This window comes from Sorex araneus, chromosome 11 (assembly GCF_027595985.1).
Source record: "Sorex araneus isolate mSorAra2 chromosome 11, mSorAra2.pri, whole genome shotgun sequence".
Taxonomy (NCBI): Eukaryota; Metazoa; Chordata; class Mammalia; order Eulipotyphla; family Soricidae; genus Sorex; species Sorex araneus.
In genome coordinates this window covers 6,503,378-6,519,014 of record NC_073312.1, presented here as the reverse complement: position 1 = coordinate 6,519,014, position 15,637 = coordinate 6,503,378, and the positions used below count along the sequence as shown (strand labels likewise).

At 57.1% G+C, this 15,637-nt stretch overlaps 1 protein-coding gene across 6 annotated transcripts in view; it reads right to left on the bottom strand.

The window, feature by feature from the left end:
* Positions 1 to 15,637, bottom strand: part of FGFR2 (fibroblast growth factor receptor 2) — a 100,986-nt gene that overhangs the window by 50,727 nt on the left and 34,622 nt on the right. For all 6 annotated transcript variants that reach the window (XM_055118759.1, XM_055118760.1, XM_055118763.1 and 3 more), the window contains 2 exons: positions 11,792 to 11,961; positions 1,550 to 1,673 (listed from right to left, as the gene is read on the bottom strand). In XM_055118759.1, the coding sequence (XP_054974734.1) occupies positions 1,550 to 1,673; positions 11,792 to 11,961 (294 nt within the window). The remainder of the gene's footprint in view (positions 1 to 1,549; positions 1,674 to 11,791; positions 11,962 to 15,637) is intronic.

Genomic DNA, 15,637 nt, shown 5'->3' with positions numbered 1-15,637 from the left:
AGCTGGGGTCAGCCAGATGCCTGTGGAAAAGGGCAAACCTATGAGGCACGGCCAGGCCCTGGGGGGAGGGGGAGCTGGGGGGGGCCCAAGACGGAGAGGGGAGCTCTGCAAAGAGAAGTTCTCCCAGCATCCCTACAAGAGGGAGAGGCAGTCTCATAGGGTGCCATGGGATAACACACCCCTCTGAGATGGCCCGTCCCCCCCACACACAGACACACACAGACACACAGACACACACACACATACACACACACACACACACACACACACACACACACACACATACCCTTTCTTTACTGGGTACAACAGAACCCATCCCCATAAACCAGCTGGGAAGAGGAAGTCAAGTTTTCAGGACGATAAGCCATGGCCTATGAAAACGCTCCATTACGGCTGACCCGGGTTCGATTCCCAGCATCCCATATGGTTCCCTGAGCACCGCCAGGAGTGATTCCTGAGTGCAGAGCCAGGAGTAACCCCTGAGCATTGCTGGGTGTGACCCAAAAAGAAAAAAAAACAAACGCCGAGTTAATCTAGCCCAGTCCCCTGAGCGTTCGGACAGAAAGGTATTCACATGCTTCTGGCAGCTCTCCTTCCTCGGAGGAAAGAGCCCCCAACAGACACTGAATTCGCAGCATCCAGAGACTTTCTCTACAAAGACGGGAAAGGCCACATAACAGGAACCTTCTTCCAGCCAGCTACAAGCTCCGTCATTGCCTGAACTTCTCCTTCATTCTTTTAAAAGCGTAACTTTTTTTCATAGCCCTGTATCATAACACTGTTATGTGTCAACTGTCTTCTCGTTAATTCTTCAGGCAGCACTCACCTGGTGCCCTTCAAATAATATTGCTCCTTTTAAAAAAGCAATTATTGGGGAAGGAGAAGTATAAATGAGTGAGCAGGGTGCTTGCCATGCACACAACCAACCTGGGTTCGATCCCTGGCACCCCATATGGTCCCCTGAATACTGTCAGGAGTGATCTCAGAGTATACAGCCAGGAATAAGCCCTGAGTACAGCCAGGTATGGCCCCGAAGCAACAAAACTGAATTCCTGGGCCAGAGAGATAGTTCAGGGGTTAGGACATGTGCCTTGTGGCCCACCCAGGTTGGTCCTTGGCACATTATCATCCCGAGCGTCATTGGATGCAGCCCTAGAAGCACCCAGCACCATCTGGTACAGCCCTGGAGGTGCCCGGCATCATAGGACCCTAGCCAGAAGTCACTGCGAGGGCCCCCCCAGTTCTCCTGAGCACCGCTGGGAGCACCCCCAAATAAAAATGAAACAAAAACAAAGTTCTTCTAGAGCAAATCTGCACCTTTCCCGGCATGGTGGTTTTCAGAGTAAGTGGAGCTTCCAATCTGTCCCCATATTTCAAACCACTTCACTTAGCACAAGAGGACGCCCAGGGAACCAGAGCATCACACAGAACCCGAGGGGCCCGGCTCATCAGTGACGGACTCATCAAGTGGCAGGCGACTGCTCCTGTCCCGGCAGGGGTCTGCACTCCTGGAGCCCCGGGAACCAAGAATTCAACGAGTCCAACTCACCCACAACGTCAAGGTGGTACGTGTGGTTGATGGCCCCATACTCGTTCTCTACCACGCAGGTGTAGTTCCCCTTGTCGGACGGGACCACGCTCTCCATGATCAGGCTCCAGTGCTGGTTCCGAACCTGGAAAGATCCAAGAAGGGAACCATCTTAGCATGGAATATTAGGTCTTATTGGCTTTCTTGAGGAGAAGAAGAAAGAAGAAAAATGAGGAGGAGGAGGGGGAAAAGGAGGAGGAGGAAGAGGAAGATGAGGAGGAGGAAAAGGAGGAAGAGAAAGAGGAAGATGAGGAGGAGAAGGAGGAGGAGGAGGAAGAAGAAGAAGAAGAAGAAGAAGAAGAAGAAGAAGAAGAAGAAGAAGAAGAAGAAGAAGAAGAAGAAGAAGAAGAAGAAGAAGAAGAAGAGGAAGAGAAAGAAGAGGAAGAAGAGGAAGAAGAAGAAGAAGAAGAGGAAGAAGAAGAAGAAGAGGAAGAAGAAGAAGAAGAAGAGGAAGAAGAAGAAGAAGAAGAAGAAGAAGAAGAAGAAGAAGAAGAAGAAGAAGAAGAAGAAGAAGAAGAAGAAGAAGAAGAAGAAGAAGAAGAAATAAGAGGAGGAGGAGGAGGAAGAAGGAGAGAAGGAAGAGAAGGAGGAGGAGTTGGGAGGAAGATTGAAAAACAGAAGAATCATCTGAATTCTACAGTGTCCCCATGCTAAGTACTCATGATGGTGAAAAGGAAGTCACTGTCCGGGCCAGAGTGATGGTGCAGCAGGTAGGGTCCTTGCCTTGCACACAGCCACCCCTGGGTCACTCCCCGGCACCCACATGTGGTCCCCCAAGCTTGCCAGGACTGAGCACAGAGAACAGAGCCAGGAATCAGCCCTGAACACGGCCAGGTGTGACCCAAAAACAAAGCAAGGGAAGAGCCTGGGAAACAGCTGGTGCTCTCATGGGGAAGGTCAACTGCGTGATGGTGACCGACGTCCACGAGAGGGGGGCTTGGCTCTCCGAGTCTTGGGGGGACCCCCAGTACCAGGCTGCAGAGTCGCAGTGGCCCGGGCAGGTGGGCTGCAATGGCTCCACCTCTGGGAACCTGCAGCCCCCAGCACTGGGGCCAGGGATCGAGGCCCCCCCAGACAGGCTCGCTCTGGGCACACCCCTCAGCTGCGCCCACACTGCAGTCCACAGGCCTGCGGCTTCCCCCGGGGCCCTGGCGTCCAAGCACCCCACATGCTTTTCCCTGAGGGCCTCGAAAGCTTCTAGAAGTCTCACCAAGCTGGAGCTGGGGGCACAGACTCGCCCCTCCCATCCAGGGGCGGCTGATAGATGTCCCATATTCCCAGGAGACGGACCCAGAATTCCAAATATGGGAGCGACGAAGCCCTCGGAAGCTCCAGTTGTATATCCATCTGCTCAGACACTCCTTGAGGCTCTCCAGAGACACGCGCCAGGGTGGGAGACCCCAGGCTCCACAGCCGCACCCTGAGCTGCCTGCACACCGGCCGGCTTCCTAGTCCCACCTGGCTCTCTCGCTTGCAAGCAAGTCTGATTTTGCCTTCCCAGGACAGACAGACAGACAGACAGACAGACACACACACACACACACACACACACACACACACACACACACACACACAAGCGCAATTTTCACCGTCAGGATTCAAAGCTCTCCTTGGTGCCACGGCCATAAACGGGAGTCAGGCAGGGACGGCTCGGGCCGAGGACCTGAGCCCCCACCTCAGCACCACCGAGTAGAGAGGGAATTTGGGGCACGGCCTGGGGGGTAAAAAAATCCAAAGTCGGGGCCTCCTGAACTGTTATCTCAGGAATCCCAGCTGACCTTCGGAATCCACGGCCTGCCCGTGGCAAGGCTGCTCTGCCTTAATCACATAAAATCCGATAATACCGCCGAGCCTCACCAGCACACGGGTGACTCAAGGAACTAAACTGGAGACCGCAGACCGTCTCCCAGACGCTCAGACACCCGGGACGGCCCCGCAGCTGTCCACTTGGAAGGCAAAGCCGGGGACCGTGGAGAGCCGGGGGAGCACGTGGGCACCGCGGAGAGTGGACAGAGAGAGACGCCGTGTCCACAGGCCAGCGCGTGCTCGGGGCGGACGGTCGAGCAAAGGCTCTGGGGCACGCAGGCTGGTTTCCACACCGCGCCAGGCACTGGGGGGGGAAAGCCGGGTTCTGTCCCTGCACCGCCGCCACCGCCGCCGGCCCCGGGTCCCACCGTGGAGGTGTTTCTGAGCCCAAGCCAGGGAGTCAATGCGCCACGCGTGGCCAGGGTCAGAGACACCGTGGAGGGCCGGGCTGGACAGAGCAGCGCTGGCCTGGGGAGTCTGCCTGCGCCGGCTCTGAGCGGAGCACTCCGGGTCCTCTTCCAGGGAGGCGCTCCCTGGGTGCAGGGGTGGGGAGCAGCACGTCTCCCCCGGGGAAGCCTGGCCCTGCAGGGCCGCGTGTCCAGCCTGCGGGACAGGCCGGCACCAGCTCCTCTGAAAAATGAAGTGCACTGCGCCCGCCAGGGGACCACCTCACACCCCCCCCACCCCCAGCTCTCGGGGAAGGCAGAAACAGGCCTCTCTGGTCCCCGAAGAACTCGTCACGCGGAGGGTTAAGAGCGGCGACAGCCACCGGCCCTCACGTCACCAAGCCACATAATCCAGCCTTGAGCCCAGCTGTAAATATTCAGTTCTTTGAGCCCCCGCTCAAATGTCAGGGCCGTAAGCCCTTAATCGGGGCTAGTGCCTGGCCCCGGGCCACGTCCAGACTGTCGATGTCTTTCTCGCGCCTGGGCCCAGATCTGGCACCGGGCACAGTCCCGTCCCCCGGGGAGCCGCGCCCGAGCCTCGGAGGGAGGCAGCGGCCCAGCCCAGGCCAGACGTGACATCTTACGCACGCAGCCCTGCCCTCTCACGCCAGGCTGCCGGGCCGGACTCTCTTTCGGGGGGGGGGGGGGGGTGGACCAGCTCCGAATGGAAGACCCTGTCAGCATGTCCCATGCTCCCTAATTATTTACTTCCTGGAAGGGCACCGCACATACTCGGCGGTTAACATTTACCAAGTGATTTCACAACGAGAATCTCACCCACCCAGCAGGCTGTCGGGGCCCTCTGGAGCCCGGGACACACGATCAATAGTGCCCCATGCAGTGGGTTAATGTGTACGAGCTGCCGAGGGTGCCCAGCGCCTCGCAGAGCCCAGGCTGGACATGGCCTCTGCCCACTGGGCACCCCAAGGAGCCCCAGGGAGACGGTCTGACACTTCTGGGGGCGGATAGTAGACCATTCATTAGCGGGTGCTTAATGCCAAGCCGTGCACCACAAACACAGCTGTATAAAGACGGGACAGAGGCACCCAGCCAGGTGTGGTCCTCAGAGCCATACTGGTGCCTCGCCCGCGCTTTACGGGGACCTCAAGAAACTCCCTTTGCAGGGCTGGAGCGACAGCACAGCGGGTAGGGCCTTTGCCTTGCACGCAGCCGACCCAGGTTCGATTCCCAGCATCCCATATGGTCCCCTAAGCACCACCAGGAGTAAGTAATTCCTGAGTGCATGAGCCAGGAGTAACCCCTGTGCATCGCTGGGTGTGATCCAAAAAGAAAAAGAAAAAAAAAAGAAAAAGAAACTCCCTCTACACCAAAATAGAAGCGAGCCTTCTCCGACGTGCTCTCCCACCTCTCGGACCACCGTCCTGCTGCCTGTGCGGCGCTCCCCCCAGGAGAGAGAAGGCGAGCGCCCGACTCAGAGGAAAGCAGGCTCATTAAGGCTGGGGATATGCAAATTGGAACGATAATGAGATGCTGTTATTCACTAGCTGATTAACCGCCATTAGCAAGATCCGAGTCACCCAGTGTGTGGGGAGACGGAGAAGGAGGGAAACAGGGTTGGAGAAAACCTCTCTGTGAAACCGTTTGTTAGCACCACACTGGGGTCTGGGGGGGTGTGTGGTGGAGGGTAGGAGGTGGGGGGTGGGGGGGGGTTGTAGAGAAACCAGATTGTTTCCACGTCTACAAACCTAGTTTCCACCCCGAAGAGCAGGGACTCAAGGGACTAAACAGCACAAATGCTATTTGTCATAATAAAAATTCCGAGCCCATCGAGAAAAGGAGCACTGCTAACGGATGCTTCCTTCCCGATGACAGAAGAGTAGTCTACTCGGAGAGAATGACTGGAAGTACTCTTCCAAACGGAGTATTCTTAGGTCCAGGCCTGGCAAGATATCCTAAAACTATTGATAAATGAAAAAAGCAGGCTGGATTCAAACATGCGTAGCCGCGATTTCATCTTGTCAAACTAGGACACACTCACACATGCACACGCAGGCATACACATGCACTCACACACACACACACACACACACACACACACAAAGACACATACACGAACGCACACGCACAGCCCCAGAGAGGCACACTGAGCCGGCTCTACAGGCATGTGGCACAGACGCTGTTCAAAGCAGAAAGGAAATACACGAGCTGGTTGGCACTCTACTTTCCATAATTAAGCGGTGGGACGAGGAATGTTGTTTACTTGCTTCTCATTTTCACTTTTCAAACTCAAACCGAAACTGCATGCCCGCAAGCACACACATAGACCCTGGGCGTGCAGCTGCCCGATGTCCCTTCCCGAGGTCCGGGGAACTCTCCGGCAGGCCCGGCCCGGAAGGCCGGAGGAGATTCTGCCCCTCCAATACAGGCTCGATTCCTCCTTCCCATGCCTGCCTGTGGCAAACTCTTGATGGAATTCTTCGCTTGCTTTTCATCAACCCAGCAACAGAGTCCGAGGGCAGGGGGGCTGCCAAGCTCACTCAAGACCTTTTTAGATGGCAAACGGGCTCAGCCCCTATAGGTAGCACAAAAAGTGAATTGCACAAACATTCCACACGCCCAGTCAACACAAAGGCAGAAGTGGCTCCTGCTGGGTTTTTTGTTTTGTTTTGTTTTGTTTGTTTTTTGGTTTTTGTTTTGTTTTGTTTCGTTTTTTCAGAATTCCTGTTACCTAGATCTCCCCGGGGGCAGGTCGGCCCTCCACCTCTCCTGGCGGCCAGTGGGAATGGAGACTTAGATGGCAAGAGGCCAGCACGCCGAGGCAGAGGGCAAGGGTCACACCCCAGCCTGTTCCCTGCATATTTGGGTTCCACATTGCACAAAAAAACTCCCGGGACATGTCCAAAGACACAGGTGTTCAGGAACAAGCGAAATAAACACCCAGTCGAAGGATAAAACTCGGATAAACGCTGTGTCCCGGGGGGGGGGGGGAAAGAAGAGCTCCCAAGACGCCCCAGCGCCCAGGAACCAACCCCAGAAGGCAGCAATCCCTTCAGTCCGAGCTTCCCCAACTGAGCTGGCCCACTGCTCCCAGGCCCCTCCCGCCCACAGCCCCGGTGACCCTCTGCGTGTCAGATCATCAGCTTTGGGAAACACTGACTCGGACCCCGGCCTGCATAACGGGCCCTGGCCCCACGACCCCCACTCAAGACGTCCTGGGCCTGGAGGATGCAGGAACAGTGCTTGCAGTCTGGGGACCAGAGCTCCCTTTAGAACGTGACGCACCTGGGCGTCCCCCTGAGGAGTCACTGCCCCACAGACGTGTGGACAATGGGGCTGGGGAGATAGCACAGCGGGTAGGGCGTTTGCCTTGCACGCGGCCAACCCGGGTTCGAATCCCAGCATCCCATAGGGTCCCCTGAGCACTGCCAAGGGTAATTCTTGAGTGCAGAGCCAGGAGTAACCCCTGTGCATTGCTGGGTGTGACCCAAAAAGCAAAAACAAACAAACAAAAACAGATGTGTGGACAAACACCAGCTTGAGCACACTCCAAGCAGCTGCTTCTCAGGCAGGACAACCGGACAAGGGACCATGGACTCGGGCAGAAACATGCCCTCCCCGAAGCCAAGCCCAGTGGGCCCCCCCAGGGGTACCAAGCGGATGCTAAAAGGGCAGCTGCTCATCCCAACGCCTGTTCCCCAAGCACCAGACCAACATCAGGGACCCCCTCCCCACAAGGCACCAGGGTGAGACTCTGAGGACGTGAGGACGGTGTCCACCGCCTGCTGGACTGAAGGCTCTAGAAGGCGCATCGCCTTCCTCATGCCCTCAGCTAGCACGGGACCTGGTGCCCGGCTGTGAGGCATGGACCCAAGGGCACAGAAAGGACTGTGTGGCCACCTGTGTGCACGGCCACCTCTGCCCCCAGAACTGGAGCGTCCAGTACCAGAAGCCGGACAAGCAGAATGGGGCAGCGTGGGAGCCCTGGAACTGCTCCGGGCTTCTACTGGGAATGCGTCCCGCACACAGGAGGGAAAAACTCACAGGCGAGGCTCGTGGTTCCACGGAGGAGGCACCAAGCAAGCAAACATAGAGAAAGGAAAGAGGGAAACGCTTCCAGGACCTGGGGAAGAGACGAGAGGCTTCCAGGACCTGGGGAAGGAGGAGGGCGGGGCTACTGCCTAACGGATACAGTTTCTGTTTAGGGAAAGGAGAAAGGTTTGGAAAGAAATGGCAGATTTCCTATTACAGTTGCAGTTATGTTTGACAACATGAACCTCACACGGGCCATGGAAACTGGATGCCGCCATCAGCTCCCTGTCTGCTCTCCCGACCCTGGTCTACCTGGGTCAGAACTCATCACAGAGGGCCGGGAGGTAGGATGGCTCGCAGGGGCCCAGCCTTGCAAGGGCTGAGCTGGGCTTTTTGTCCTAGGAGTGAGCCCTGAGCACAGAGCCAGGAGCCAGCCCTGAGCACTGAGCCGGGAGTGAGCCCTGAGCACAGAGCCAGGAGTGAGCCCTGAGCACAGAGCCAGGAGTAGCTCTGAGCAGAGCTAGGAATGAGCCCTGAGCACAGAGCTAGGAGTCAGTCCTGAGCACAGAGCCAGGAGTGAGCCCTGAGCACAGAGCCAGGAGTAAGCTCTGAGCTAGGAGTGAGCCCTGAGCACAGAGCTAGGAGCGAACCCTAAACACAGAGCCAGGAGTGAGCCCTGAGCACTGAGCTGGGAATGAGCCCTGAGCACTGAGCTGGGAGTGAGCCCTGAGCACAGAGCCGGGAGCCAGCCCTGAGCACTGAGCCAGGAGAGCCAGAAGTCAGTCCTGACCACAGAGCCAACAGTGATCCCTGAGCACAAAACCAGGACTAAATTCTCACCACAGAGCCAGGAGTGACCCTGAGCACAGGGCCAGGCCTAAGTCCTGAGCACAGAATCAGGAGTGATCCCTGAGCACAGGAAGACCCCAGCCCAGGCAGTGGCCCTGCCCCCAACACGGGTCCAGTCAGGCCTGTGGGGGGAGCGGGGGACGGTTGCCGGGAGCCCCAGGACCCAGTGACTGGGCGGCCAGCAGCTGCCTGCTGAGGCTGGCACTGAGGTGACCCCATGGCCCCATGCTCGCTGGACGCCCTGTCTGACCCTGGTTGGCCTGGCCCAGTCCTGCGGGTGCTTGGAACTTCTGAGTCCCCCACTGAACGTCCAAGGACACATTTACTGACAACCAGGACTGTCCAGGGTCACTCCCGAGACACCAGGTGGGGTGAGGCTGCCGCCCCACGCCCAGGCCACAGTGCCCTTCCCGAAGAGCCAGCATGGCCCCCAGGGCCCGCCCGGCACATACCCGGGGGCGACCAGCTCTCTCTTGCACCCCCATCAAAAAAAAAAAAATCAGATTAAAAAAAAATTCAGATTTATATTCCCACGCGCTCCAAATCCCCGCCTGTCGCACTCCAGGCGCGCGCGGGGTGCCGGCTGCGGGCTCCGGGCGGCTTCTGGAACCCGAGTGTCTTCCCCCAGCACCAGCGGGGAGGCCTGGGGGCTCGGCACCGTGCCTGCTCGGAAGCCAGTGCTCTCCCGCACACGGGCAGCTACCTAGGTGCCAACCCGAGTGCGCTCCCCACGGCTGCCCTGGCGCTGGGTCCGGGGCTGGGGAACAGGGCGTTCTGGAGGCTGAGCGACCCAGGACCCCGACCTCCGGGCCCTCCATTCCCCGCACAGCAGCCAGGCCAGGGGCCGGAGGGACAGCACAGCGGGGAGGGCGCCTGCCTTGCACACGACCAACACGGGTTCGATCCCAGCCTCCCGCTGAGAGCAGCGCCGGGAGTAAGCGCTGGGCACTGCTGGGTGTGATCCCGAATCAAAAATAAGTAGGAAAAAGGAAGCGGCCCGGGGCGCGGCTCTCCCGGGCAGGCGGCTGTGCCGTGTGCAAGGTCCGGCCGGGCAGGGGGGCTGACCCGAGAGCGTCAGCAGTCAGGGCCGGCCTGCCAGGACATCGGAGGGGCAACACCCAGGCAGAGACGGTGACTCCCCCAGGAGCGGCGTCTCTCCAGCTTCCCGGGGGCCCGCATCTGTCTCAGACACAACCCGGCCCCCATGGGCTCGAAAAAACGTCCTCGGGGCCTTCCCTGCCAGCCCCCCGGGGTCTGGGCTCTACACTCACTAGAGTCTGTTCTCCAAAGCAAACCATCCTCTAAAGATGACGCATGGCGGTGGGCGTCAGCCAAGGCCCCAGAGCACTGGCGGGGGGGGCCCCCCAAGACTCACGTGACCTGCATGGTGCCAAAGGGAGCCCTCCGGGGACCCCCCACCCCCTCACAAGTGAGGGCTGGGATCCGAGACAGTTCGGTGACAACCTGGAACTGACCCCGGCACCCATATGGTGACCCCTGAGCACCCCCAGGAGTGAGCCCTGAGAACCACTGGGAGTGGCCCAAAATCAAAAAATAAAGAGAGAGGGGGCTGGAGTGATAGCACGGCGGGTAGGGCATTTGCCTTGCATGCGGCCGACCCGGGTTCAATTCCCAGCATCCCATAGGGTCCCTCGAGCACTGCCAGGAGTAATTCCTGAGCGCAGAGCCAGGAGTATCCCCTAAGCATTGCCGGGTGTGACCCAAAAGCAACAAAAATAAAATAAAATAATATAAAGTAGAGGGCAGAGCTGCCAAGGTCTGCTGGGCACTGGGAAGAAGCCAGCCTAAGGGACTGAGAACTCCCGGGACCCCCATTCTCCTGCCAGTCCCCCCACCTTTGGCTAATCAGCTCCTGGCGAGTTGCTTTGTGACCGGGAGCACTAGCTGCCACTTTCCAGGAAATGTGACAGTGGCGTGACTCGTCTTCCGACCCCCCCGGGTCTCTGGCTTTTCCCGGTCACCCACGGGGAGGAAGGGACCCTGGGGACAGGCCCTTGTGGCAGGCGACTGAGGAACCGAGATGACCCAGGAGCAGACCCCTCCCCAGCAGAAGGGAGCGGGAGGGCAGTGGGGGGCTTCCCCGCTGAATCCCCACCTCCTGGGCAGGCCCCCTCCCCCCAGCCCCCCGCCCCTGCTGGCACGCAGCTTCCGCGCTTACACTTCTCAGATTCCGCTCCGGTTTCAGTTTTACAGACCATAAAGCGTACAGAAAACAGACTCTCAACTTTCGACCCTTCTGTTATTAAACTCTCCTTACACAAAGAACAATGGGAAGGGGGATTAGGCTTTCAAATGATAGTTAAGTCTAGGGTCATTCACCTTTTTTAAGGTATCAAACATGGAAGCGATCGATTATGATAATTATACTTCTTTTTCTAAAAAAAAAAAAAAAAAAAACCTCTTCTAGTTCCTATAGACTTCTGACCATGTAAAGAACTGACACAGTGTAAGAAGGAGGTGGAGTGATAGCACAGCGGGGAGGGCGTTTGCCTTGCACGCGGCCGACCTGGGTTCAAATCCCAGCATCCCATATGGTCCCCTGAGCACCGCCAGGGGTGATTCCTGAGTGCAGAGCCAGGAGTAACCCCTGTGCATTGCTGGGTGTGACCAAAAAAAAAAAAGAAAAAAGAAAAAAAAATAAATAAAGTGTAAGAAGGAGGCGCTGAGAGACAGGACAGGGATTAAAGCACTTGCCTTGCATGCAGCCAACCTGGGTTCAATCCTGGCAGCCCACAGGACCCCCCCCAGCAGTGACCCTTGACACCGTCCCTAAGCACCACTGGGTGTGGCCCCAAACCAAAACAAAAATGTAAGAAACAGGAGCTGGGGCCACAGCACAGAGGGGGTGGGGCGCAAACCTTGCATTGGCCAACTCAGGTTCACTCCCCGGCCCCCGACAGTCCCCTGAGGAAGACGCCAGCACGAGGAGGAAGTCCGGAGTACAGCCAAGTGCGGCCCCCAAACAAAGAGAACAAGGGAAAATAAAGCAAATAAAAATTCATGGGGACCCAATAAAAAAATGCATGTATGAATGACCTCTTCTGGGTATTGCTGGAGAGAGAGGGGGAAAGAAACAGAAGGTTCCTTCTACCTTATAGCCGCCGATGCGATGCTCCTGCTTGAATTCCTTCCCGTTCTTCAACCATCTCATGGTGGGAGTCGGGTTGCCCCCCGCGGGGCAGCGAAATTTGACCGTGTTGGCGGCGGGGACCGCGTGCAGCCTCTTCTCCATCTTCTCCGTGTTGGTCCAGTAGGGCGCTCCTGTGTGGGGAGGAAGCAATGGCATGAACAGATGCCCGGCCCGGACCCCTCCACTGAGCTCCCGGCAGGTAAGGCCCTTCCGCGGCACCTGGGAGCAAGTCGACATTTTTCAGACTCTTGGGGTGCAACGTGCATCGGGCTGGGGGCAAACTCCTGCAGCCTCTTCCGGCTGTCGGGGGCACCTCTGCCCCCCTGTTTACCGGGCTCGGGTCTAGAGTGGGTGCAATCACAGTCTACGACGCAACTTGAAGTCCAACACTAGCCCCATTCCAACTGGGTCCTCCCCAAACGGGGCACGTCGGCACGGAAGTGCCAATAAAAACAAGCCATGCTCGAAAGCCCACCACCTCAGCCACCAGTGCCTCACTGTATTGCTTTTCTTAAATGCGTTCAACTGAAATTCTGCGGTTAACCATGCGATTAATCATGTCTCATGCACATGACTCCAACACCGCACCCATCACCAGTGTACCCCGCCCCCTTCTGAGGACCCCCATGCCCCCTCCCAACCAGAACAACGGGCACATCCCGATAGGATTAAGTCCTTCACGTTCTTTCCCAACACTTTATAGAACAAAGTCCAAAAGCCATGGTCACTGACCTTTTTTTTTTTTTAATTAGGAAAAAAAATCTTTTAGTGGTTGTTTAGGCCTTCATTCTACCAGTACGTCTACCACCATTCTCACCAGTGAAACGCTACTTCATTACAGAGAAGTGTACTTCGCTGAACAGTATCCTCCAAGTTAGGAGACAGAAGCAAATTTTTAAGCTCAAGAAAAGAGATGGTGCGCTGGAGCGATAGCACAGCGGGGAGGGCGTTTGCCTGGCATGCGGCCGACCTGGGTTCGATTCCTGGCATCTCATATGGTTCCCTGAGCACCACCAGGAGTAAGTCCTGAGTGCAAAGCCAGGAGTAACCCCTGTGCATCGCCAGGTGTGACCACCCCTCTCCCCCAAAAAAAGAGATGGTTTCAAATAGTCGAGGAAGGAAGGTTTTGCCTAAATAAAACAGCAGTCATCAATTCACAGTAATGGCGCATCTTCGTTCATGCCACTCTGCCAAACAACACCAAAGGCCCTTGTACGTTTAACACACTAATCCTGACGAGAGTCCAAACCAGAAAGCACAGTTCTAACTCCTGTTCGCAGATGGGGGAACCAAGGCACAGAAGGTACATAACCTGCCTCACACTACAGAACTAGAAAGAGGCGCAGCTGGGATTGAAACCCAGGGTTAGAGCCAGAGCCCATTGTCTACACCCCTGCCCTCCCCAGCCAGGAGGAGCCGGTTCTGCTAACGGCTGGAATCGGTACCTTCCACTACTCAGAGTGTAAGCCGGAGCCCCGCAGAGCTGGCCCGGACCCAAAGTACACAGCAACCTTACTACAGCCCAGAACACCCACTGAAGTCTGTCCGACAACTTTCAACACATAATGTATGCTGTTTGTCGCAGCAAAGAGATGACTAAAATCTCTGAAGCACCCATCGAAGACTAGAACATTCTAGACTGCTAAAATCATGCTCTGGAAAGTAATGACTGTGAGGTTTTCACACTAGAATGAGGGACAGGGGTGAAACATCTCCCACATCTGCCCATGTTCTATGTTCTGAAACCTCGCACTAGAATTGGAACTGGGAGTTTTCCAAAGGGGGAGGCGCGGGGGAAGCATACTTTATGCTACACGCGGGACCATATGTGGTGCTGGGGTGGAACCAGGATTGGCCTCATGCAAGGCAAGTTCCTTCGCTGCTGTACTATCTCATCTCTCCGGCCCGAGACTTCTTAACAAAGGCAAGTGCATCTTCATCCTTCTACTCATCTGGGTACCGAGGAGGCAGGGGAAGAGGGATGCTGACGAGATGCCAGACAGTGCACAGAGCAACCCCACGAGATTAGTCTCCAACACCGGAGAGAGAGGCCGGAGGGGAGGGGGTGAAGACAGGAGACTGTTTCTTGCCTCTGCGTCCAGTTGCTTCAGCAATGAGTAGGCAACTTGGGAAGCACCCGTTTGGGTACCAAACACCCACACACACACACGCCTTTCTCCGCAGGGTTCCCCAGGGAGTGTCTCCCCGCTGCCATGCCCCCCCCCCATCCACTACCCCCAGCCTTGAAGGGTCCGGCAGCCAGAGAAATGATCTCATCACCTTTCATCTGAAAAGCTGCTAACGGGGACATAGTAACATCCGAGGAGGGCACTTGCCTTGCTCACGGCTGACCTGGGTTCGATCCCCAGCACCACAGATGGTCAGTCAGTCTGCAGGGCACGATGCCTGAGCACCGCCAGAAGTAAGTCCCGGGCACAGCTGGCTGTGGCCCCAAACAAAAGCAAAACTTTGCCACTTAGAAAAATCCCTTCACCGTCACGGCCACTAAAAAGAAACCATTAGGGGCACAAAATAAATAGCTCTGTGGCCCAAGCACAATGACTTACAAATCAACCTACATGAAAAGCATACCTCACGCGGTCAGGTGTGGGTTTCAGTACACACAATGGCCTATTCATGTGACTTAGCTAAATATTCATGTAACGACTCTTTCAGAGAGCATCAATTACCGCCACGCCGACCCTCTGGAATGTCTTTCCTTTTGTCCCAAGAAATCAGCAGAGAGCCGGGAGATGGCTCTTGGGTCCAGTACATGCTGGAGGCCAGATTCCAGCCCGGGCACCTCACCGGAACCCCTGGCGCAGCCTGGAGTCCCTCTGGACCCATCACTGGGAGCAGCACGTGACAGGGGATGGCCCCAGACCCAAAATTCAGCAAACAAACAAAATCAACAGATATGTGCTTAGAAAGAAGAAGAAGAAGAAGAGGAAGAGGAGGAGGAGGAGGAGGAGAAGGAGGAGGAGGAGGAGGAGGAGGAGGAGGAGGAGGAGGAGAAGAAAGTTGACATTAGCTAAAGACTAGATCTGTCGCTCGAAGTCCCACTCACTGGTTTCAACCGTGGCTGAGGTTCCCTAGGAACCCCGGGCCCGGGCGCCCCACACCAGGGCAGCCGGCACCTTGTCTTGGCACCTGGGCATCAATGTCGAGACAAGAGTGAAAGAATTCCGTGGGAATTCCTGGCAGAGAGCCAATCCCCCCGGGGGGGGAACTGCAATCCTCCACACGACGGCTATAAAAAACGCCACAGCAGACATGCAGCCAGGGGGCAGGGGCTGGGCGCTGGGCTCCTTATCTCGTGTCTCAGGGACGCGGGGTGGACGGGGGCCCCATAAATCCAATGACCAGGCGGGAGCAGACGGGCAAGGCGGAGAGGCATCCGCCATCACAAGAAGAGGCTCCTGACTCTCGGCTCCACGGGAAAAGCCGCCGAGGGGAGCAGGAGAGGTGCGCCGGGGGCAGGGGAGGGGCAAGGAGACCCCCTCCACAGCCTGTATCCCTGCGCCCCCATCCCCCACCTCCCGCCCCCGGCTCTGGTGGCCACTCACGGCCCACCCTGGCCTGCTTCTGCCACCAGGCCTGCCTGCCTCTGGCGTGGCCTGCTCACGGGCTCTGCTCAGACATGGGAGGAGGGAGGATTTCCCAATCCAGCCACGGTGCATTTCGTCCAGGCAAAGCCTGCGGAACCTGTAAGGCCTAGAGAAATAATTACACCCTGGGCTGGAGAGAGAGAGAGAGAGAGGCGAGCAGATGGGGCGTTTGCTTCGCACGCAGCAGCTGACCCGGGTT